A 25939-nucleotide genomic window follows, 5' to 3' on the forward strand; every position below is an offset into this window, starting at 1 on the left:
GTAAAACCAAGCTCCATATGTTTTCTGAGCTGCAAACTTGAAGTAATTAACAGTGTTAGTTTTAGCTAATTTGTAGCAAGTGATGAAACGTAATGAAAGTCCAGTTTAACGCACATCTGTGAAAAAGCTTGGATCATAGAACAATAACTGAGGAACACAAATATCCTGTTTTAGGTTTCATGACTAATCAAGGTTGGCGAGGGAGAGATCACTAAAGCAAAACTTGGAGGAGCGGCTTGACACTAAAATCAGAATAGCTGGTCCACCGAAGCCTAAGTTAGTGAGCCTGAGCTGAAGTTGTCGCAAACTTCGTGCCGGCAGTCCCACTTCACTTTCTTTAACCAGCAGCTGTCATGCAAGACACAGGAACTTGGCTTGGGTCTCGAGGAGTGGTAGCATTTATTCACCGACAGATAAACTGTACACAGACTGCGCTGCTACATTCACAACTATAGCATTTCTGCTAACTCACCGACACACACACACACACACACACACACACACACACCTACCCCTCCCTCTCTCTCCCTTTTTCGCTCTTTTTCTCTCCATCTCTCTTCCCCGCACACTGGCTAACGTGTGGACTGCAGCTGCCACTGTTTGTGTTTATGCTGTTTGCTAGGAGTTTGCTCCTGAAATTGTTTGTGAACTTCTGGATGGCGGTTCTTCATATGAGTGATCAAATTGGTGGTGTGAAGGATTTTACACGGCGTCCTCCTCACAATACTTCGACCTTGCAAGCATTGCACACTGCACTCGCGTCTTGATTTTTTCACCGTGAAAAGCTCAGACCGCAGACATTACCGTCTCCACTTCAGCAAGTAAATCCAGTGTGGGTGTGTGTTTGTCGCCAAAAAACAAACACCCACACCAGCGCCGACCTGACACACACACACACACACACACACACACACACACACACACACACACACACACCGGCAGCTAGACGGAAATAATCATCGGTTGTTGACATCAGGCCACTTTTGCTCATCGGACTGATGCCGATATATAAAGAAATGCCAAATATCTGCCGATACCAACGTGATTGCCGATATATTGTGCATCCCTACTAAAAACGTATAGCATAAGTCAAACTATGTGCATTGGACATTTCTACATGTATCCTCACCTTAAGTTCTTTGTCTCCAATGCAGTCCACTACACAAGGCCTGTGATCATACTGGGCCCCATGAAGGACAGAGTTAATGATGACCTCATCTCTGAGTTTCCCCACAAGTTTGGCTCCTGTGTACCCCGTGAGTTTACAGCAACAAGCAAATCCAGACAGTGCAACTAAACATACCAGCAGTGATAAAAATAAACTTGTTCCATTCCCCTTCTGCAGATACGACTCGTCCGAGGCGAGAGAACGAGATGGACGGCCAGGACTACCACTTTGTGGGATCGCGAGAACAAATGGAGAAAGACATTCAGGATAATAAATTCATTGAGGCTGGCCAGTTCAATGAGAACCTCTACGGGACGAGCATCTTGTCTGTCAGAACTGTGGCTGAGAGGGTAGGCACCGAGGCTTGTGTTGCTCTGTGCGATTGGGTTACCACATTGGATTTGGTGTATTTGGAATGTAACCAGAGGAATGTTAGGTTTCCTGCTAAATCGGAAAGCAGACATTTGTAATTTAATGTTCTACCAAATGATTAGTTTGCAGTAGTCATTTTTGCAGCATTACAAGAACCACAATTAATCCTATGTGGCCTACTTGTGTGACAGAAATCTAGAAGTTTCTAGTATTTTTTTAACGAAGCATATCTCTACCTGTCAACAGGGGAAACACTGCATTCTGGATGTGTCTGGGAATGCCATAAAACGACTGCAGCAAGCACAACTTTATCCGATTGCCATCTTTATTAAACCAAAATCCATTGAAGCCCTAATGTAAGTTTGAGCTTTTTTCTTTTTTTTTCTTCTTTTTTTTAACATACTGTAGTTTAAGATATGAGTGATAAGTCTGTGATACTAACCACAGCTACTTGTCTTTTTCAGGGAAATGAATAAGAGGCAGACGTACGAGCAGGCCAATAAAGTCTTTGACAAGGCAGTTAAGCTGGAGCAAGACTTTGGAGAGTATTTCACAGGTTGGTCTCACTGCCCTTTTGCTTTGTAGTTCTGACTTGGGCTGTGGCTAATGATTTTTCTTAATTAAATGTAATCTGTCTCGTTTTCGAATTAATTGGTTGACAAAAGAAGATTGAAGAACATCCCAAAGATATTCAGTTTGCTGCTGTCTGTCCATTACACAAGACAAGCAGTAACACCTCCCAACAGAGAAGCTGGCGCCAGATGTTTGGCACTTTGGCCTTGAAAAATTACTTCAAACAGTAAATTGATTTATGAAAAAAGTTTCAGACTAATTTACTGTCGATCGACTACCTGATGAGCGACTAATCGTTTCAGCTCCAAATTATTTTTTGTTGTTGATTTATTTGTAAATTAATCTTTTACTATGTGAAAAGAAGTTTCCATCACAATTTCTGAGAGCCCAAAGTAACGTCTTCAGATGTCTTGTTTTGTTCGATCAACAGTCTGAAACCTAAATATATAAACATTTTAATGCTTAAAGCTCTAGTGCGTCTGTTACATTCAAGCCATTGCCAAATGAGTTGCTACAAAGCTAATTAAGACTATCAGCTCCACACAACTCTCTGTATTTCTCAGTATGACTATGTTCAGAAGATTGTGGCGTCCCTGTGACTTTCGTGCACAGAAACTCGAGTGAAGATAATTGCCTCTTCTGAAGTGTCCATATTTTTTTTAATCCTCCATGTCCTCCTTGGCAGGGGCAGGGGCGGTCGTCGCGATCACGGAAGGCTTATATCGTGTGGACGCGCCCGACAGTTTTGTTGTCATTACTTAGAATTCCTCATGGCGGAGACAGAAACTACACACTTTTGCTTTAAACACAGAAAATTCACATTTAAAAAAAGAAAGCAAATATTATAAGTTAACAACAGAAATTGATTATCAAAATTGTTGCCGATTAATTATCTAACTCCAGTTCGGACAACGTGACATCATGACTTGGTGTAAACATACACGCCACTTTTTTTTCTTACGATTATTTTTTGGGGCTTTTCCCTTTTATTTGAAAGTGGATAGACATGAAAGGGGGAGAGATGGGGGGATGACACGCAGCAAAGGGCAGCAGGTCGGATTCAAACCCTGCGCCGCTGCAGGACTCAGCCAACATGGGGCGACACTTTTACTGGGTGAGCTAGAGGCCGCCCCACACGCTGCTTTCTGTGGCGTGTTTTGTTATCTGTACGCATTTTGAGCTATCTGCGTGTATGTCTACACCGTGCGTATACGCCATATACAGCACGTTGCTATCCGCATGTATGTCTACGCCGTATTGAGAATGAGGACATACGTCATGGTAGCTTGCCAACACGTGACGATTTGGGAGGTGTCTGAGCCCACCCACCATTTTGGGATCCTACGCTATCGGTTGCCAGGGGCAACAGTGTAAGAGCGACACAGAGACGGAGCAGGAAAGACGGCTCGAGGAATTGGCATCACGGCAAACGGGTTGGGTTTAGGAAAAGAACAACCGGTTGGGTTTAGGAAAAGAAGAACGGGGTTGGGTTTAGGAAAAGAATAAAGCGACAATTGAGTTTAGGAATCGTGACACACGGGACATGATCCCGGGTCTCCTGGGTGAAAGTCCTGTGTATTGCAGCATGCCAATAATGGCATACGAATTGGCGTGTCATACATACGCCACTTCATGAGATCAGTCTGGTTCGGCTGCAACTAACATATACCTGCCTTTTGTGTTTTTGTCTCCAGCTATTGTACAGGGTGACTCACTAGAGGAGATCTACAACAAAATCAAGCTAATCATCGAGGAGCAGTCTGGTCCCTACATCTGGATCCCCTCCTCAGAGAAGCTCTGAGCTCCCCGCCGTCCCCTTCTGCCTCCCAGAGACCCCACCCAAGCCCAAATAGCCCCCCTCCTCACCTCCTTTTTGCAGATATGTTTCATATCAAGTTTTAGTGTCATCATTATGTTACTCTCTAAATGAAAAAGAAGTCTTATCACCATTACTGTGACTGTGCACACCCCTGCATGAGTTTCTCAACAAAATCCATTCAAGACTGGAAATGCCATTCCAAAGGAATTTGTCAACTGAAAACAAAAGGGAAAAAGGAATAAATCCTTTTGTGAACTCGGACTGACTGAAGTTGTTGTTACAGAAATCTGGAGAGAGGAGTTGGGATTCCAAAAGAAGTTGCAGGGAAACAGAGACAAATCATACCAAGTTGGAATACTTTGTAAATGTTCATCAAATCACATTTAAAAAGACACGCAAGATGAAAAGTGAAGACCAATTAAGGGTTTTTTTTTCTTCTTTCTTTTCTAAAGACTGGATAAAAATCGAGCCCTGCTGATGGTACTGTTCAAGGAGTCATCTCTCTTGTTTATAATGACTGAGGAAATTAGTGGAGCCTACAAACTGGTGATCTATTTATCACAAACCAGCTTGCTGTTTGGTCGTCTGCCAGTTGTCTGTGCTGCAGCTGATCGATAAAGACATCTCGGGAGGCAGATCAAGAGGAAGAAATGCGTTGTGAATCTCTACATTTATATTATGAAATCACAAGATAAATGATAAAACCCCACTGAGATTTTCCTACATATTAAATACTACACATTTTACACTTCACTAGAATTGTCAATTTGGAGGGCTGTTAAATTTCTTTCTTTTTTTTTTTCTTTGTGGGATTTTTTGCTTGTGGTTTTTAGCTGCTCTGTGTAAAGGTTGGAGGTAGAGAAGTGTAACTGGGCTCTCTGCAAAACACCAAACTGCCTTACATCAAATACAAATTCTGTTTTGTGACTACCTGTTGTCTGTGAGGGAGGCTGCACACAAGGAAAAGAGAGGAAACATTCAAATCTTTTCTTATTCGTTTGTGTCAACCAGCTGCCAGGAGGTCTGACTTGAGTGCAATAGTTAAAACAAAGTCTCACCTCATCAATAGATAAAACAAAGTCTCGCCTCTGTGGGCGCCTTTTCTTGCCTGCACTTCAACCTTCCTTCCTGTGTAATTAAAGAATTTGGCCATTGGATTACAATGTGGACAGCCAGAGCCTCCTAACTCATGTTGAGCAGCAGACCACCCTATTACACTCTCTGCCTTCCAAGAGGATTCTCTTCCGATTGAATGGTCATATGGTACTGTCCTATCTGCCGCCATGACGGTGGCCTTAAAACGGGTAGAACAAGACAATAATTGTATTGGATGTCCTAAAAATTAAAGAGTTAATATAACCTGTTTTGGATTGTCCCCCTGTACCCCTACCAAAAATAACACTAAAGTTGGGTTTGATTAAAACCTACATGCTTTGTGTATCTATACACGTATAAATTCTTGATGAATCTGTTGTTGGCAGGTACTGAACCACTGTGTTGAGCTCTTAGTGTGTCTAGGGTGAGCTAGACCAGCTCTGGAATCTTTAACGTACAGATACCATTTCCCCTGCGACTGAAAGGGCCATGTTTTGGCGATGACACAGAGTTCATAGCTGTCAAATGTGAACGAGCAAGTACTTCTAGTACAATTTCAATTCAACAGTGTAATCGGGCTGTATTATGTGTCTTCTCTTTTTCGTGAGGCAGTGAGTTTGTTCAAGGCCGTCAGGGCGATAACCTTTCGAGTTGGCTGTATGGCATCACCAGGATTGAAATGACCTGCTCCACCCCCCCCAATGCAGATCTTGACACTGTATGTTAATGTGTGCATGTGAGAGAGCGTGTCTGAAGGAGTACTGTGGCCCCTGATCCTAGGAACATTCTCGCTTTCCTCCTCAGCTTTTTGAAGAGCTCAAAGGATTTTTTTTTGTTTGTTTTCTCAGAGAGCCAGACCCAACAGGAAGTGGTAACCTAAGACCTCTGGGTCCCCTGCTCTCTCCCACCCACAGAGCACCTGTACCTGCAGGCATTTTCTGAACAGGTGTGCCCACCTGCCAGGCACCACTGCTAAACCAGCTGTCATTACCTGTGTCAAAACCAGAGTTCAGGGAATAACCGAAGGGAACAGAGCCATTTATAAACTGCTTGCAGACTGTTTCAAAGGGTGTGGTAGCTGTACAATGTAAATAAGCCCCCAGCAGATCCCCCTCACCTGTGCTTCATGCATGTGTGAATCAAACTGAGACAAATGTTTTATAGACCACAAATGTCAGGTAAGTAAAGTTTGAGCTACCATTGAGATATAATTTCCATACAAATGTGCTGTATTGTTGGTATTTCTCTTCAAATGCCTATTGGAAATTAACTAGTCAGTTGGGAATTCAATTCCCTAAAGTAGGGCCTGTCTACATGTGATTTCTTGTGGAACGTGTCTGGGTGTATAGATTTTAAAAATATATTGTAAAATAATTAAAGAGATGCAGGCAGAAACCTACACAATATCACAGAAACCAGGAGCATTGATCAATACATCATTAGAAGTTTAGAATTGGTCCTCTCTGGTGTTTAGTTGAAATACAGCTGACTGTTAACAATGTGTGTGGTATTCATACCTCAGTCAGCCATGTCAAAGCCCAAAGAACTTGATTTCATTATGCTCTTTCCATTGAGGTTGTGGTATATAAGATGGAACCTGAATGCCTCTGTGTGTGTATAATTGATGAGGGTCTTTGTTCTGATGAGAGAAATGATGACATATATGCTTTTAATTTTGGGTGGGGGGGTCAGGGTTCTTGTTTGTACTTTTGGGTGATGATGTTTATGTTATAGCACATCTGTGCAGTAAGTGCTTGCAAACATGAACCCTTTGATTGTACAGTAGTTTCTTCCTGTCACTGCAGGTGGTACAGCCTATCAGGACACTTGGCCTCATGGTCTTCCCTGTCCTAGTCATGAGGGAACACAGTCCTGCAACTTTTGTTTGGGTTTTATTTTGGGACTTGACAAGAGTTAATTTGTTTGAAAATAAAATATGTGACTCAGTTATTATTTTGATCTGCTTGTTATTGCACTTTAAACGACTCAGTAGCTTTAAAAAATAATTATTAATTTATTTTATTTAATAATTAATTATTAAAATTAGACCACTTTTCTTTTAGATTTTTTTTTATTGCCGTTTTAGCCTTTTTTGACAGGAGACTAAAGGGAAAGACAGGTAGCGTGGGGGGGGGGGAGGAATAAAGGCTGAAACGTGGTATGTGTCTTAACCCCTCAACACAATTATACAGATTGAAAGCATCACTTTACCAAACTGGAACATCTGATGAACATTTTACCACAATATTAATAACATTTATGTGCAACTTATAGAACGGATTCAATTTAAATTGACCCTCAGAACAAGCAGTTACCCCCTGGCTGACCACAGCTGACCTGTCCCTGTTGGCTTACTCCTCCATGATGAGGTTCTTCTTGGCTTTGTCCAACCTGTCCAGGATTTCACTGTAGAGACCAGACATCTGTGAGCACACAAGAAACAGCTGTAAAGCTTGATACTTGATACAGCATAAGACCTGTGTGTTTTTGTGACCAAAGCCTTTGTACTACAACCACCCCAGTCTGCTTCATCCCCCCCCCCTTCCTTTCCACCAGTCCTGCACCTGTGTCTCGTAGCTTTCCTGCAGTGATCCAAGGTGGCGGATGAAGCTCATTGCGAGGCCACACCACTTCTCAGCCTCGGGGTACTGAGCCAGGCTGTACAGCAAAATCCCTGTGTTCCAAGCCCGAGTCAGCAGCCACAGGGTCTCCATCTCTGGGAAGTCATCTGGCTTCAGAGAAAAGCAGGAAGATGTTCAAAAGGCCATTTAACGGAGAGCACCTGGCTGGCTCACTTGAGCCAAGTGTGTGTTTTTTTGTGTGGATAAAGCTTGTGAGTAACTTCTATCCAATCCTGTTCAACTGTATGTTAACCTTTACTAATGCTTTGGAGTCTTAAACAGACCGTAAACAAACTTGAAGGTCTATCATTTCTAAAGTTTCATTCGTTTTTCCACATCACTTTAATCTTGGGCTTACACTTTGATCCAAAGAATTCCACAGCTTTTGAATAAAGGGGAAATATGCACTGCCTCTAAAGCAGTGTAATGTCTCAATAATTTGATGCCTCTTTCAGAGATGCAGCTCACCAGCAGTATGATGACTTGTACAGCACATTAAGATTCAAATTGGCAGGAAGGGGGTGGTGAATGGAAGCATCTGCTAATTGAAGTGCGGCTGAAAGCCCATTGATAAAAAATGGCTTCTAGAACAGTAGGCAGTCATGGAGTGGAAGAGAGGGGGTTAATTATATAGCAGGGCACAGTTCTGTTGGAGGGAACAGGAGGTGGGTGCCAACGGATGGCGATGTGTGATTGGTGCTGACTCACTGCGGCTGCAATGATGGACAGGGCCTCCTCGTAGTAGTCCCACACCTCCTCGAGCACATGGGCCTCCACCTCTGACACACCGCTTGGGAGGGACAGCTTGATCAGGCTGTGGACACACTTGCTAAGAAAGGGACACAACAACAGGCACACAATCAGAAAACCTTTCATCCCAATACACTCTTTGTGGGAATGGATCGTTAATGAAATGTCAAGGGTGTTTTCATGCAGAGTAGAGATGGGTATGCCTGCAGCGGGCCAGGTCAGCCTGTGGTTGTTTCTTGTGCAGGGAGAGAGCAACCCTCAAGGCCTTCTTACACAGCAGAGGGAAGTGGGCTGGAGGCTCCATGGCTAAGGCTACATATAGAAAGAAAAAAGATGCCAGCATACTGCAAATACTAGAATGTATCTGTTTCTTTAGGCGTGTCAGCAGAGATGAGATGAACAATACCTGCAATGGTCTCTAGCACCTTGGTTTCAACATATTCAAGCTCCAAGACAGACTCCAGTACTGTCTCAACCTTGGGGTCATTCATCTTAGCTCGAGCTTCAAATTCATACAGCAGCAGCAGTGTGTCTGTTGGGTCCATTGGGGAGCTTCCTGCAAGTACATGGTGAGAATACATTTCCTTTGCTTCATTTGAATTAATGAAAGATGTGCGCAAATAATTAAACATGGCTGTTTTTCGTATAGTGAAGCTACTTAAGACACCACCTGACGCTTTCAGGGTTTTCCAGACCTCCCAACAGATCTGAATGTGCTCCAGAGCCTGAGTGAGCTCCTCAGTCTGTGAACCAAACAGAAACACAGGAAGAGTATTCTGGATTCATCATCGCCATCTAGTGTTCACTTACTGTTCAAAGGCAGAGGACTTCAAAATGAAACGCCTACGCCAGCACCAATAATGTGGTTAGTCACCTCTGTTTTTCCACTGGTCTTGGTAAATTTCCATCCATGAGGATGGAGAGCGTGCTAAATGTAGGAGATGGACAGAGGGAGTGGGTGGCACACCTGGACAGAGTGAAGAGACTTCCTGCAGATCTCCAGAGAGGCGGCGGCAGCCATTAGCAGACACGTCTTCTGGCCCATGAGCAGTGTGCGATCAGGAGGGCACAGCTGGGAGAGCTACGGGTTCATTCAGATGTCATATTTCCATTTTTATTGCAATAAAACAAAGGTAAGTTGGTTAGTTCAAAACAAGTGAAAGTTTTGCGCACAGGACAAACTGGAATATTTGTGGTAGGAAAGACAGGGATGTTCTCAGACATGAATGCATGTCTACTCAGTCAACATCCCATGGAGAAATAAAGATTAAAAATCCACTTGCAAATACAGGTATTCTGCTGAAGGTAAAGTCAAAGATCATCGTGGGTTACAGAGATTCTTTATCTTAAGCTATCTTTCTAAAGCAATGTTAAATCCCTGTTCAGGTGTTATTGATCTCTATACCCACGTACTGTTGATATTGATTAATCCACCTGGCAAAGCTAATAAGGGCACTTGCCTGGTAAGAGAGCACAAAGAAATCCCTCATTCTGTCAGGGCTCTTCTCGCACTGCAGAGCAGAGTTCCACGCTGTAAGGGGACACACACACACACACACACACACACACACACAAAATTAAGGTGCTGCAAGAGTTTAAGCGATAGCATACCATGTCAGATTGAAGTGACAAGTAAATAAAGTCTTAGTACCAATCTTCCTGAACCAGTTAGATTCCTCTGTGCGTTGCTCAACAGTCATGCAGGACTGCTGAGAAACTTTCTGCAGCGCTGCAGTGATGGCAAACAAAACATTTGTGTGTTATGATGCACAGCAGATACTGTAGTTGAGACATTTCTTCCCAAAATACAATTCAACCTCAATTGTTGCATATGTACTCACCCATTTTTAAATATGGCAGCACGACATCCAGATTCCCATTCCTACATGGAGTAATGTAAGGTAGGAAATGTAAATCTACGTTTTGATTTGATTAAAAGCAGCATCAATAATAGTATGCAATCACTCTATTAGGTACTTTCCCTTCCCCTCACCTCATCTCATCACTCGATTTTTCTACTGTGGAGAGCACAAGTCGAACCAAACACCTATAAAAAGATGAATGGAGAAACTGGTGTTGACCTCCTTTCTTTCACCTACTAACTGTATTATACAGAGACACACTTTCAGTGGAGAAGCAAGGGAATATAGGTCAGTGGATCATAGAGGTGTATGGAAAACTAACAGACTTGCTACAATCTCTCAGCACATAAGCCATCTCTACTAAATGTTGTCATCTTATGTGTGAAACGGTACCATCATGTTTTGTTTACACAGTCTGAACACATGAACGCTGAATGCTTCAAAATAAAAGAAATATAGAAATTTGGCATCTGACCTGAGAGCAGTCAGAACCTGAGCTTCATCTTTGGAGTTTTCACACAACGTCTCCAGAGCCTTCATGGCAGTTTCCTGCTGTTCATTCTGTCACAGGGGGACATACATCCTCCTCATTAATACCACCACCCACCAGTCAAATAAAAGCGTCATGTAACTATAAAACATTTGTCAGTACTTATTTATATGTTTATGTGAAATTAGCCTGGGGAGGTGGTAACCAGTAATGTTCTATCTCTGATCCCAGCCGATTGTTTTTACCCAATGAGGAGCTTGTCCTGGAAATGTGTAACAAACAACCAAACATCTGCTATGATGCCATCCTCCCCAGATCAGTGCAGTGTTTAAGACATGATCCCTCATCAGCTTCCCACCCACAAACTTGATGACTAAACCCAGGGTTTTGGAGCCCTATAACACCGTAACAACACCATAAGAGTTTGACAAGTGACAAGTTATAATTCCACCAAACGAAACTAATTATTTTCCCAATTCTTTACAACTGGTGTACATAGCCGAGTGATGAGTCCTACCTCCAAAGCAATCTGAGCAGCCAGACTGAGGAGATTGGAAGCAGCATTCTCAGAAACCAGCAGTCCTTCCTCACTGGCAACACGACTCTTGGACAGAAGTCCCATTGCATTCACTGCCTCTGCAGCTGGTACAAATCAACAGCCTCATCATCACCACAGAGAATATGCTGAAAATGTGGCTGTAATAAAATTGTAGCACTACAACCATATCTGTTTTTACTCGTGTATCACACAACTAATGCATTGTAAGTACCTTTTTCCACATTGTTCTCCTGCACTGCAATCTTGTAAACACTGAACTGAGTGAAAATGCTGTCAGGATCACATCTCTCTGCTTCTTTAATTGCTTCTTTGGCCTGATAAACACAAGGTTTCACATACAAGCAAACATACCTCACATACATAAACTGTAAAACTGTGCCAGAGCATTTGCCATTGGGGCTGCTGAATTCTGTCACGCACCACCGACTTGCTGCTGTGGCTCAAGTTGTCTTACCTTTTCCAGTTGCTTAAGTTGCAGAAAACAGGAAGCTCTGTTCCTCTGCAGTTTGGCTGAGTTGGGCTCCATTTGACCTGCTTTGAAAAAACTCAGGGAGTAGTTATACCACTGAAGAGCCTCAGCATAGTTCTTGGCCTGGGAATAAAATATAGAGTATTAAGTTATCCTTTATGTATCACTGTGTGGAAATGAAACCTCTGCATTGAACCTATCCTAACTATTTAGGAGCAGTGGGCATTGTGTGGGCCCACCAGCCTCCTTGCTATGAGGCAACAGTGCTGATCCCTCAGCCACAATGCTGATAACTATACATGTGTATGTACACTATAAAAATATATTTTGAATTAAGGATAAACAAGGCTATATTTAGCATACCTCAAAATGTTTGGACGCTTTATCCCACAGCATGACATGTAGGCGAGTGAGGGCCTGTGGAGTCAGCTGTTTTCCTGTATAGTGGCCTGTGTGGGTGTAAAAAAAAAATGGTTATACTAATACAGAGGCACATCTACAGTGTATTACCTGCATTATATATGTGATTATATTCTTATTAAAATCGGACTTATTCAAGAACTGGAATGCAAAAATAAAGTACCAGTGATGATATCCTCTATCTTCTGTTTGCCCAACAGCTCCTTGCCCCTCTGCAGCAGTAGCTCAATGTGCAAGACAAGAGCAGTTCCCAGGTCAGGGGATGACTCAAAGTGCTGACACACACGTTTCAAATACTCAAATGCCAGCACTTCTCTATGAAAATAAACAGATATAATTCAGTTGTATAGCATGCATCTGGGCATTCCTTAAAAAAAGTCCTTGTTTATATAGGCTATGTGTGTGTTTCTACAAAGAGCAAAGTGTAGTAGAGTACTAGCAAAGATGCTGAAGTTTGTACCTCTCTTCAGACATGAGTAGTTTCACTGTGCTCAGACACACTTCAAGATAAACCTTAGATTCCAGCATCTCATTAAGTCCTGAAAACACATTTTTATGATCTGCTTTTAAATGTGCATTTAACTCAAGTGCAAGTTACCCTTAGACACACAGGAACACTTGGGAGGGTCCCAGTACAAGCACAATCTTCTACTGTTGGAGACTGAGCAGCTCTACTAGAACACCAGACCAGAAACCTAGGGAGTAGCTACATCACTGTAGACACTTAGAATATTTCTGAAGCAATTAAACTCATCAGTAGCCATATTTAGTTATTCTAAATTCACTTTTCTCTCCAGTAGCCTCAGAGAATCAAACTAGCAACATTTCCTTCTTGCATCTACTTCTCTAAACTCTCAGCCACTGATGGCCGACTGCTGCCTATGTTAATGAAGTTCTGTATAAATAATTCAATGAGAATCGGGTAATAACTAACCTGCTCTGATATGATCATCTGCGGCCCCACATCTCAGGAGTATTCTGATCTTTAAGTACAGCCCAGAGGCGCTCACACATTCCTGTCAAATTGCAATTGGGTACAGAGCATATTTTTTTTGTAAGTGTATGTTTACAAAAATGCATATGTAGAATACAATTTGAAAATTATTTCTCATATCCCACCTTGTTTGCTAAGCTGACAACATTAAGAGCCTTCTCCTGAAACCTCCGACAGTCCCACTCTAAATAAACAGTGGCAAGGAGCCTCAAAACCTTGGCCTATTGTCAGGGAAATTGAAGACAGTAATAATAATTACTATTTGTGTACCAGCTGCTTGTACTAAATTCAGTTTTGCACTGTCTTACCTGGACTTCAGATCCAGGGGCATATTTCACATTCATTTTCCCAATTTCATAGCTTTGGCTGAAAAAGAAGAACACATTGCTTTCCCACTGCATTGTTTCTCAGCACTCTCTTTTTTTGAAACATTCTATTTACCTCAGCCAAAATGCGCTGTCCTCAAACTTTCTCAGATTGTAAGTGTCTATTCCAAAGTTGTAGCACATAAGGGAGAGGTACGCAGTCTACATTGAAAAAATATATTCAGAGTTAACATCGCCTACACTTTCAACAGCAATGTGTTATGCAAATGTGAAACAACAATATATAGTGTTGTTATAGTGATAACAGAGGGCTTTTTCATTTACATCTTTAGGTAGCCGCAGCAGCATGTCTTTACAGCGCTGCACATAGACCACAGCCTCATGGTTATTCCCTTGACTTAAGGCCTGAAAAGAAGAGATTTGAACTTCCTGTTTAATGTCAGCAAACAGTATAACATTCCATATTAGGACAGAATAAGATTTCCCCCTCTGTCTCACACTGCACACTGCAAATCTTTCAAAATAGCACTTCCTCAGCTGCCAAATATCACAAGAACAAATATTCACATTGAAGGTGTTGAACATCACATGCGCCACAGCTCACCGATTCTGCCTGGCATGAGAGAATTCGAAGCAGATCCTTCTCTACATCCCCCTTGGACGAAGTGATGTCATCTGCTCCGTCACCCCTGGACGTCAGTTGGCCATAGAGAGTTTCCAAGCTCTAGGGATATTGAATGTCGAATAATTTGTAAAGACACCCTATTTCTGTTTGCTCTAAACTTAAATAGATTGAAACTCTCTCAATTTGAGTGTTAATTTTCTTATTCTTTACCTTGACAGCAAACTTTAAGAAGTTATCCGCCATCTGGGGATTTTTGCAGTCCAGCCAGGTTCTCCCTGTTTTGCTGGCCATCTGTAAAGATTAGACACTGACAAACAGACTTTGGCCTCCTGAAATGTTGAGCACTCACAGACGATGCATACAGTATTGCTTACCAGGATCTGCTTGCGGATGACGCCCTCTGTTGGATTCTCAGGCTCACAGCAGTACAGAAGACTGCATGCGACATGTCGCACTGTGAGGATGGTGAAAACATTTGAATGTGACGTGACACGACCGTGACCTCCCCAGCTTGCAATCCTTACATTGTGCCAACACTTCAGATAATATGTATGGGTATTTTCAAGTGTCATGATCATCAGTAAGATTATCATGTAAATAAATACTGCAACTAGAAGTGTACCTTTGGCTTTCTGATTTTTACTTATAGTGGTGCCCACATTCTTAGTAACTGCCCAGTTCCACAGCTGGATGGCACACTCCTCAAGCTGTAACACGAGTAACGAAAAAGAAATATGCATGCAACCTACAAATTCTGCCAACGTATAGCCATATAAAGGTGACATTAATGCTAGAGTACTAGATAAATAGATCTGATGTAAAACTTTACAACTTAGTAACACAATAAATTATGGTAAAATCAGACTGATGAGTTACATTGCATCACTTTTTGAGGGGAAAAAACACTGCCAACTAGAAATATACTTGTTGCTATTACATATGGTAGGTTTTTTTGTTTCTTTATTTGTTTTACTATTACAGTCAAACTATAGTCAAATTATCTCACACACTTGTATCTACCTGTGGATCTGGTATTTTGGGGAAATCCTCTAGGCCAGAGACTTCAGAGAAGAGTTTCTCTATCACCTCATCATAATCTGTCAGCTTTCTCTGCAGTAGATTCTCTGTGAGACCTGTGTATAAAGAAAAGCAAATCAAGACATGTTGACAGGACACAAATTCTTGAAATAAGTTGCAATAGCAAATTTCATTTCTAATGAGCTTATTAGTGGGCTAACACATTTTTTTAAAATGACATATTATTTTAGTATTGATTGTTTAATTATTTTGTGTAGTTATATATAGTCTCAAAATCACAAATGCATCACAAGTTTCCAAATCCCAAAGTATTCAAGGATATGAAATAAGAATAGTGAACGCTAGCCATAACCACTAAATGTTTGCTATTGTTTTTTTACTTAATAATAACGATAAGTTCAGCAATTGTTATATAAATAAATTGTTGTTGACTAGCTAGATAAGTTTCTGTTCAAAGAATAGCATAACTAGCTAGGTTATGTGATCCTGTCATAATTGGGTCAATTAAACACCATTTTGAGTAATAAGGTAGCTTGGTAATGGTGTTAAAAAAAATTCTTTTCTTTTTTTCTTGATATTATGTATTTACAACTTCATGTTAACCCCTGGTATGTCTATTGTTATTTGTCATTTCACTTGTTTTGCAATAAATGATTTAAAAAAAAGGCTTGTTGTACATACTATACATATATACTGTATACCATTATAAAATCCTCTTCAATTATTTGGTCATGACTAAGGTAGCGAAGTAAAGGGCATAAATCAGAAGAAGTCAATGAGGTAACGTTAACGTTAGCATAGCTACATAAACAAGCTAACATGGCTAGCTAGGTAGCCTAAGACTTAGCTAGCCTAATAGACGGCCTTAGCTAATGGCAGAGGAACTCTTAGCTATGCATACCGGTAGGTTAACTTGCCAACGGTTAACGGTTACTGACCCAGATCATAGGCTGGAACTCTCAGAAGGTTATTCGTAACCAGAACTGTCTACAAATAGCAGTTAGAACAGCTGAACTGGATAGTTACTCACATTTCACAGTTAAAACAAACCGCTCCATGTTTTAGGTTTTGCCGCTGAAAATAATAATGTTAGCTCCCTACAGCGCCATCTTGTTTGATTGACAGCTGACACAAATGCCCGCCTAAAGAAGAAGAGCCTAAAGGAAGAGCCGGAAGCATTAACCATAGGCCTGAAGGTAACAAACAAACGAACTCCAAAAAGTTTTGGATTAGTGTGAACTTAAAGATTTCTTGTAACATTAGCCATATATAGCTTATTTACACTAGAATGTATATAATATGGGACTGAAGTACATTTTACTGTATTGCAGGTCTACATCTACAACATAGGCTACTACATATGCACTAAACTAGCTAGGCTACTTTTGGAAAACCTATTTTTATTCAGCCTTAACAGCCCAAAAGTAATCAGGTAGATTGGTCAACATGACTAAACCTGAGAATTTTCCACTGTTAAAATGGTCGAGTAATCTGAGTTGGCATGGACATTTTTACTCTGTTGTTCTAAAACAGGATCTTCAGTGGTGCTTTACACAACAGCTCCTTCTGCTAATTTTCTACATCTAATTTCCAAATCTTTAAATTGATTTTTTTTTAATGCCATATTACCTTTTTCCATATTGTTGATTTTATGTGCTACTTTCACTTTTGATCCAAAATGGTAATATCGACCACAACATATTTAACAAGAATATTTCATATTAGATAGTTTTATAATATTTTGCATGTCAAATTTGATGCATGATTGATTTCCGGAACTCTTCAGATTTTACAACTAGTGTAGACTTCTTTCAATGACCCTGGCTTGAAGATCAACAATTTATAATATTGTTGTCATGCAAGAAATGGTTTTGTTAATAGTGTGGGCTATACCTTTTATTTTTCCCACCAACATTTACTCTATGAAATGATATTTCTTTCTTCCGAAAGCTGCGGTATGAGTGGGGTCTGGAGACTGTGGAATCAAGACTGACTACAGTCATTTGATCAGCAGGGCAGGCAGTCCGACCCCCTTCACCCCTCTGCTGAAGACATACTTTTTTTCTACTGGTTCATTTACCCAAGAGGACATTCCTGTTGGGGTTAAAGGAAGAGTGCATGCTGTGTGTGTAGAACCAGATAGTCCCCCATAGTGTGTTTTTGAACACCAGATTCTAAAATAAAACACTTTAAACCCACCCCTATCAGCTAGCAACTTCCAGCAATTGTTCATCAGGAGACTTATCTGCTGCCCTCTTGGCCCAGTGGGAATGTCTCCTTCAATGAGGACTTAAATGTGAACACACGCTAAGAAAATTGTTGAAGTAGATAAGGCAGTTTCTTGCAAACCTCACCTCTTTTGTTTTGCATTTAGTGAGCTACTATCTTTCTCTTCAGATGTGTCAGCCTATAGCATATCATCTTTACCAATGTGTCACCATTCAGACTTGAGAGCCCATGTCTTGTAGACATTTTCTTAAGACTATTACTATTTGACAGTCTTGTCAATTTATGCCATATAGAGTTCATTCCCAACAAAGTGAGAAGGGTGAATTTAATATTTCTTCACCGCCAGTTTGTAATAATGTGTCCACGTCTAGAACAAAGTAGCTAACCCAACACATTAGCCTCAAATGTCTCCTTTTTTGGATTAAACCACACAGAAGAGTGTTAACTTTTTTGTGTACGCTGTTCTAACCACCCAAATATGGACATTACTTTTTGATTTCCTTGAGTGATTTCATTAAAAAAGGAAATGTTTGAATTCTTGACCTGTGACTATTTGGTTTCAGAATCCAAGAAAGCAAAAGGACTCCCATGACTGTGATGTTATAAACTGTTTCCCATGTTTTCATGTGGCATTTCACTGTCCTGCTACAGGGATGGAAGAGTGGTATCCATCACATTTCACTACTTGTGCTGTGCCTCACCCACGCCACCACTCAAGATCCATTTCCCAAGATGGTGGCTGTTCAGTCCTGACATGCACGGAAAGGTGAGGGCAGGATGTTCTTATTTACAATGCCTGCTACTGTGACCTACAGCAGCAGAGTAATTGTTGTAGTGATAAAAGAAAACAGTCTGCAGCACATCCACACACGGCAGGGTCCTGCTGGACAAAAGAGGATTATTTACATTGATATAATAAGCAGCACATCCTGTTTCTGAAGTTAAAATAAATCTGGCAAATATTTATTCTAAACACATGAACAGGTAGATTCGATCTGATATCACAATGATTGTTTACGTTTTATTCTATTTCCTCTTGAGACAAGATTACTGCTGTAACCTTTAACCTCAGTTACACAGGAGGTTGATTTCATCAAATACAGCATTACACACAAAGGTCAGTTAAAAAATGTAGTTTAATGATCTACTTCATAATTTAGAAACCACAAATAAGTAAGGTTGATATGAATCATGATTGAAACAATGCTGTGATAAATCCCATTCAGGTTCATTTCAGTTACCCTTAGGGTGGATAAATATAATTACTGTGATTTTCTGTTGCATAGTATCATGTTTAATGGTATTACTATAACATCCCTGTACCATTTCTAGTAGTTACATCATGTTGGTCTGACAATGTGTTGCAGGATTACTATAGATAATCATTATTTCTCATTGAGTGATCTCCTACTCAGTAGCCTGCAGAAAGGAGTTTGTCCCCCCCTCCAAAGTGACGTTGCGTCCTTCCACTGTCTCCATAAAACGTGCTTCGCGCTTGGACTGTGAGTGTTGCACAGAGGCGAAAGGGAGGAGAATATTGTTCAAGGCGCGCATGAAAGGCAGGAGCAGGAGCTGATTGATCTGACTTTTGTGGGCTATACCAGACACCAGTTATATACCACTCACTAAACTTTTAATTTTCACCAACCATTGAATTTAATCCATCAAACTTTTTTCGTTCGAGAGCACCTGCCCCGAGGATACAGCGGTACATCCGTCTCATCTTTGCCGGGTCGGGAGTTGCATGGAGAGCTCCCCTGCGAAACGCGTCATGGGATACGGGAGAATCACTGCCGCTTTTTGCATGTACACCTGAGGTTTTAAAAAAAAAAAATTGATTTACAACACGGTTGTTTTGATATAAAAAAAGGACTCTTTGATCGACTCGCTTTGAGAAGAAACTTTTGTAAGTCACTCGGAACTATAACCCACTGCCAAGGACTCGTATTATTTTATTTATAACACACGGTTTGGATTTCGGTGAAGAGTTGGCAGGATGGTCTCATCCGACTGCTTCAGATTGGTCGTTGTCATCTTGTGTGGTTCATCACTCACAAATGGTGAGAAGTCATTCACAGGTCAGTTATTTACGCGTAGTAGAGTTTTGTGCATGAAAGAACAGAGTTTTAACATCGCGCTGTTTGACTGTTTGATTCGTTTTAATGAATGGCTGAATGCATATTGTTATACAGATAGTGGACACAATCGGCTGTCACGTATTAGATTAGAGGGAGAAGTACAGAGATTGGCGTCCTTTTATTCGTCTGTAATAATAATGATCTAATTCTTACTATGTCTAATTGCGCTGTTACCAAGAGATGAATTATTTGGCCACTTTGATTCACATCGATTGAGTCGCATTTGATGTTTGAAACTTTTTTTTATTGTTTATAGTTGTTTCAGTAGAATATTCAATTTGCATGTTTTAGGATAATTCTGTGTCAACAGATTCAGGCTGTCATTGGACCTGCAGTTCTCACACAAGCCGCTAGAGGTAGTCTTGTCCCGTTGTTAATGGTTGATTATTAACATTAATAAAAATGTGTTGACCCTATATGATAGGTAACTATAACAGATAAGTAGACTTTATATTTTAATTGTCAGACTGATTTTATGGATGACATTTGGATTTGTTTGACGTGAATTTGTTTCTCAGATATGAAGATTTTGCAAGTCAGCCTTTTGTTAAATATTATGAAAAACGTTTATCCAGCAATTGTTATGAGTGAACAGGATTAAACATTTTGGGAAGAGAATGCATGTTTCTTCAGACAGTACAATCAGCTTCATTGTCTCAGTGTCACTCCACAGAAACCCGATAGAGTATACAGTAAAAGGTGGATGTTCCTCCACCTTAGGTCTAGTGTGCCATTGAGATACACACTAAGCCTTCCTCACCATTCCCAAATAAACAGCCTATCCAAACAAAGGAAATACTCTTCACGTCCCCCCCACCCCCATCTCACACACACACACACTCATACACAATTTTAGCCTATAAAGCTTTGTCTACTATGTTTTTAAGTAGATTTCCTTCACTGTCCACACACAAAGCGTGGGAAAGACACAAGGAGGAAGCGGACGTAGGGCAAGAGGCAGCCTGGAATTGTTCTGGCTAGTAAAGGTCATGGAACTGTGACACGCTACCTGAGTAAAGATTTCTTCCCGGGGTTCCTTGTGCTCGTATTGAGCTATGTCAAACTGCATCCACAAGACAATGGCAGGGAGGAAGGGAGGGGTATTGTTTCTGCAGAGGAGCCACTGACTGGTAGAGCCATTAGTTATTAGGGTTGGGCATCGTTTTGTTTTTAACGATTCTGATTCCAATTCCGATTCTTCCTTTCGATTCCGGTTCTTATCGAGTCTCGATTCCGATTCTTTGAGAGGTGGAGTTGAAATGGTTCACATGCCTATTTCAACAAATAAGAGGAAAGTTTTATTTTGAGTCAATGGAGGTTTGCAGTTTTACCGGGCTTTTTCAACGTAAAATAAAGCCCCACTAGAGCGCTGCTTACTGTGCTCCATGGCTGCAACACAACAAGCGCACGGAAACCAAAACTTGCACATATTAAATTGGGAAGTGATGATTGGATATCAAACCAAATCCTCTAAACAATTCCAAACGATTCCAATAAAGAAACGATTCCGATGGAATCGTAATTTTTGAAACGATTCCAAGTAGGAATCGGTTCTCGATGCCCAACCCTATTAGTTATTGATGGTGCATCAACTTCTTTCTATTCAAGCTAAAGTGTCTAACTGGCGTATCTTAGCAAAAAAAAGCACAGAGCTGTACAAAAACAATGAATTCATGCTTAACCACCAAAATGGAAGATTCATGATGCACCCTGTCAGTGATGGTGCAGTTTAATAATAATTGATCGTTCTACTGACATACATTTTAACAGTCTTCTATTTCACTCAACCTTTCTTTTTTACTGTTATATCAGTAAATCTGAAAGATAGCCTGACCTATTTGCTATTTTGTTAATATTTCACTTGCTTCTTATTGAAAAGTGAGCACAGGTCAAGTGTGTTGCTTCGTGACCTTTTGACACCAAATTAAATGAAGCATAACGGCTCAGACTGAGGGAGAGAACCTTTTTGCAGCTCTCTGCAAGATGATGTTTGCATTTCTGATTTATTTCAGTCGGTCTGTGTTATGGTCAAAGTTTTTAAGCCTTCTGCACAGATTATTGATGCATGCAATAATATCGATTCAGTGAACTGTGTGTACTAGTTTCATAGATTTTTATATCCAGGTAGTTTACTCCAACTATTCTTTGTGCCGTACAGGTGAATTTGTCCAAGGAACAAGTTATATTTGTAGACTACTGTAACATGGTTTTATTCAGTGGTGTTTTAGGGCATATGCCAAATTCTGGAAAAACAAGTGAAGCAAAGTGATGATTGAAAGAAATATGGTTGAATGGATGATTGGATTTGAAACTGGAAGCTGCCTTGTTATTTCTTTGTCATAAAATTGCTTTTTCTTCACTCATGTCTACAATAAGGACAGTTTTTTGAAGCCGAGTGTTGATGTTGTGTCTAATTTGTTTTGGAGTCATTTTTTCTTTCCTGCTTACACACTTGAGATAGAGTGGAAAATGGGAGTGATGAGAGGTCATCCGAGTGCAGTGGGGGCTCATTGCTCACTTACGGAACGTCTGGGTCTATAGTGGCAGCACAAGAAAAAAAGCACACACACGCACACACACACACACACACACACACACACACACACACACACACACACACACACACACTCACCTGGATTGGGAGATTTATAAGCACAGCAGATAAAGCCATTCCCTTACACAGGGATATAACTTAACAAATTGCTTTGTGTAGCTGTTCTTATTGCATGATTGCAGCATCTGGTCCATACTAGGCATATCCATCCTGAGCCAGCAATATATTTTCTTTGAATTCTGCATGAAATTTCAATTTCAAGGAGCTTCTGTCTGCCTATTAGTCTTAATCATACGTTATGGAACAGGAATCCTCTGGATTTACTATTTAGGACTTTCATGCAGGCAATTCCTGTTTGTTGGCTCTCTAGAACTTTATATAACCTAGAATGGCCACCCATCATGGCCAGATGTTCCTTTATTTTTTCTTTTTTAAGAGGAGTCTGGGGCATTTTTGCCTCCAAATCTCTAATGGCTAATATACGGCTAATAAAAAAAGCACTCTCCCTAACTGTTGTCTTAACCTTGCAGTTGGCAAAGTGGAGAGGTTTTAGAAGGACTGTGTGAGAGAGAAAATATTCCAGGGCACACTGACCATGTAACACAGCCAGAGCAGTGGTAGCTACTCCATATTTTGGCAGGTGGTTTCAAGTCTTGTCAAGATTTCAACTTTGTGTTGTAATTTTTTGTTTGTGTTGAAAAACTCAACCTAAAGGCAATTTATCATTAAAACATCACTGGCACCTCACACCAACCAGTAGAGTAGTAGCTTATCCCCATTTGAAATTGTGACTTTAATCTTTCAGAGATCATTTGAAAACAAGTTCATGTGTAGTGGGTTGCATTGGTTTCCAATTACTATAATTATTTGACAATCAACAGGCCAAACGGATGTCGTGCTGTCCATTTCCACTATAGGACAGGAAGCTCGTCTCAGTGGCCACAGCAGATTGGCGCTACTGTTTGGCTCTTGACGCCATGGTCACATTACAGCCAAGATGACTCACCAAGCGTGACCCTGCACTCCTTTGTTAAACTGTAATTCACTCTCCACCATTTCTATGTCTTTTGTTGTTACAGAAGTACAAGGATTTAATTGGCAAGGTTAAACAAGGTAATCATCATGCTGTATTGTTACTTTTGCCTTGAACACACCAAAAAAAGATTGGCTCCAAAGACAGTTGCGTTGTTTCACGATGGCACGGGAAGTACGGGAAGATGAAGTGTACTCTCTGCAAAATAAAAGGGAGTTCCGCACATTATTTCCCGCACTTGAAGGGATGTGACTTGGGGTTTCCCGTCTAATTCAGTGACAGTACTCATCTCATACAGTTAAAAGTGTTTTTTATTACACAACACCATGCATGAGCTACTGGTGGCATGCTGCAAAAGCATACTTTGCCATGGTTATTCCAGATTATAACGTCCTTTCTTCTCGCATTTGCTCTAAGCTTCTTTATCGTTGTTCACATATTAGTTTGTTGTATGCTCAACTTTCAATTCTGTAAAGTTGTTAATATGTTAACTCTGTGCAGTAGGTATAAAAATAATAATAATAATAATAATAATAATAATAATAATAATAATAATAATGTAATAAGCTAACAAGAGCACTTTACTTTACTACATTGCCCATTATCAGCAACCATTCATCCAATGTTCCAAAGGCACATTCTGTTTACTAATCTGATATCATTTTAAAAGGCTAAATGAGAAAACATTGGAGAACCCTTTTGCAATTATGTAAACACATAATGTAATCTGAAAACTGCTGCCCTGGTTAAAAAACAATGCAACTGATCTCAGCTGGTATTCTGTCTATAATGGAGTGGAATGGAAATTTCTAAGTGACCCCAAAATATATAAACTTCTTTAAGTAGTTAGGGTAGTCTAGGGTCAACAATGTTGGTTGCACTGCTGAACCTCTGTCTTAGGTTAATTGAAAAACTATTTAAGTTTTGTCATTGTTTGGCTGTTCTTTCAGACTAAATATTTAAATGGAATTTTCTGGGCCACAAATATTTCTGAACAGTGTAGCGCAGATCCTGGAATCCTACAGTCTTTATTTCCGGTAGTGAACCTACCACATATGTTTTCCAAACACTGTGTCCTGTGCCACTTCCCCTCATTGATGCCAAGTGAGGACAATGACAAATGTGATCCTGGTCTAATCTTAGTTAACTCGGACCTGTGTCAATAATCAGTTTGATGCTATGTGACTGACTCAAAACCCCATCATCAGTTGAAACTGAACGAAAAGTCACTCAGTCTCCCTCCTTCACTCTTGTTTGTTCCATGCCTGTCCTCTTCTTAATGGCTTTTAATGAGAACCAGCTTCAGAGCTCTTTGAACCAACACAGTAAGCACAATTTCTGACATTTTTCAGGCACTCTGCTGGAGGAATGCAGCACACAGCTGTTACGGGGGGTTAGGGGTGTCGGGACGCTTGCTGAGGTCAGCATTGGGCAGGCACCAGGGCAGGTGGGAGTTTTGAGGGTGTGGGGGTAGAGCGACGACTGTGGGATGTTTTTTTCTCTTTCAGTGGGCTGCTGGGAGCCCCTGCTGATTCATCCATCTGTAGTGTGTTACTGAGGAGAATAGGCGAAACATTGGCAAGTTTTAAGAGATGAGCTGCCTGTTGGTGCAATTCAAGGTCAGGAAGATGTTTTCAGTGGTTTTAATTGGTGTTAGTGTGCAAGTAGATGCCATCATTCCTACATGTGTTGCTTTTGTATCACATCATACGTCAAAGAACTGAATGTTGAACATGCAGAAATTAGTGCTGCAGACAGCACATGATATATTGTGCTTTTTATTTTGCAATTTGTATTTAACAGGCCCCAAGGGTCAAAGTCAGTCATTTGCAAAGTTCTCATTTCAAGAAATTCAGTTACATGACTCGGTGCCGATTTGCAGATGTGAGACAGGAACACAAATTCACAACATTCTCAAGGAAATTTGTGTGACATTTCAGGAGAACAACAGATAGTTATTACAGTAACTCGTGAATTTAGATTCTGGGATTGTTTATTAAAGTCAGGAACATAACTTTTTATTAATCTAATATACAGCTGAAAGCGTGTGGTATCACAGCATGAAAGAATAAGAGCCACATCCCTTCCCCGCTGCATAACCTTGGACAATAAAACAATGAGGTTCTAATATTTTGCGAGTCAAGTGCCACTGCCAACACTGGCACTGTCAGCTCATTCTTAGCACAACAGCTGTTCTGAATAATAGACAAATACTAGTAACACGTGTGTGTGTTTTTCTGTGTATGTGTTTGCATTTGGAAATGCAGGTGTACTTGTGTATGTGTGTGTTTTTCCATGTGTGTGTGCATATACAGTACATGTGTATCCATCATGTGTCAGCCTGGCAGTACGCTGTTGTTTAGCTCCATTGTCTTTCGTGATTATGTGCTACAAATAAAGATTTCCCCGAAGATCGTCACATTTGGAGGGTAGACTTTCAGTTTTTTTCGATTGCTTAAGCACTATTTTGAAAGCAGGGACCGGTTTTTCAAAACACTACACACAATTAGCACAACCACACACCCAATCAGCAGAACACCTCAGACCCTTTGCAAAATGAAACACTCTTGCAAAAACTATACACTAATTTATAAAAACCATATATATCCAGTACAGGTTACAATTACAGAAAATCTCTTCGCCTAGCTGGATCTGGCCAGAGAATTTCATCAACATCACAGGCGATATCCTCATTGGCAAGACAATGTGGGAAGAACCGTCTTGAATGTTGAATCCATCCTTGCACAGCTGCAAGTCAACCTGTTCACAGGCGTCCTCCATGGCCTGAATGAGGGGTACCTCTT

General features: G+C 40.7%; 3 protein-coding genes across 9 annotated transcripts in view; 2 read left to right on the plus strand and 1 right to left on the minus strand.

The window, feature by feature from the left end:
- The window catches only part of dlg3 (discs, large homolog 3 (Drosophila)), an 86761-nt gene extending 79784 nt beyond the window's left edge, over window positions 1–6977 (plus strand). For all 5 annotated transcript variants that reach the window (XM_078260394.1, XM_078260398.1, XM_078260396.1 and 2 more), the window contains 5 exons: window positions 1155–1256; window positions 1346–1518; window positions 1787–1896; window positions 2005–2096; window positions 3808–6977. In XM_078260394.1, coding sequence (XP_078116520.1) covers window positions 1155–1256; window positions 1346–1518; window positions 1787–1896; window positions 2005–2096; window positions 3808–3914 — 584 coding nt within the window. In that variant the 3' untranslated portion in view covers window positions 3915–6977. The remainder of the gene's footprint in view (window positions 1–1154; window positions 1257–1345; window positions 1519–1786; window positions 1897–2004; window positions 2097–3807) is intronic.
- Window positions 6978–7378: 401 nt separating this feature from the next.
- On the minus strand, window positions 7379–16239 carry tex11 (testis expressed 11). Its single transcript, XM_078261348.1, has 29 exons — window positions 16212–16239; window positions 15164–15276; window positions 14766–14850; window positions 14518–14597; window positions 14354–14434; window positions 14123–14242; window positions 13843–13923; window positions 13634–13719; window positions 13501–13558; window positions 13318–13413; window positions 13133–13214; window positions 12659–12737; window positions 12362–12513; window positions 12142–12227; window positions 11764–11901; window positions 11521–11623; window positions 11268–11392; window positions 10736–10821; window positions 10392–10445; window positions 10240–10280; window positions 10050–10127; window positions 9859–9929; window positions 9366–9479; window positions 9069–9141; window positions 8805–8954; window positions 8602–8710; window positions 8357–8477; window positions 7592–7759; window positions 7379–7450 (listed from the first exon to the last, which is right to left on the minus strand). The coding sequence occupies exons 1-29, from the start codon at window positions 16237–16239 to the stop codon at window positions 7379–7381; spliced, it is 2730 nt and encodes a 909-aa protein (XP_078117474.1).
- A 2691-nt stretch (window positions 16240–18930) lies between these two features.
- kdrl (kinase insert domain receptor like) overlaps window positions 18931–25939 on the plus strand; it is a 48817-nt gene continuing 41808 nt past the window's right edge. For 2 of the 3 annotated variants that reach the window (XR_013502593.1, XM_078260400.1), the window contains exon 1: window positions 18931–19488. Coding sequence is in view for 2 of the 3 variants with exons in the window: in XM_078260400.1 (XP_078116526.1) it covers window positions 19407–19488 (82 nt within the window). In the remaining variant the exon portion in view is untranslated. The remainder of the gene's footprint in view (window positions 19489–25939) is intronic. The other variant, XM_078260401.1, reaches the window with a different exon arrangement.

The sequence above is a fragment of the Sander vitreus genome, chromosome 10, assembly GCF_031162955.1.
Source record: "Sander vitreus isolate 19-12246 chromosome 10, sanVit1, whole genome shotgun sequence".
Classification (NCBI taxonomy): domain Eukaryota; kingdom Metazoa; phylum Chordata; class Actinopteri; order Perciformes; family Percidae; genus Sander; species Sander vitreus.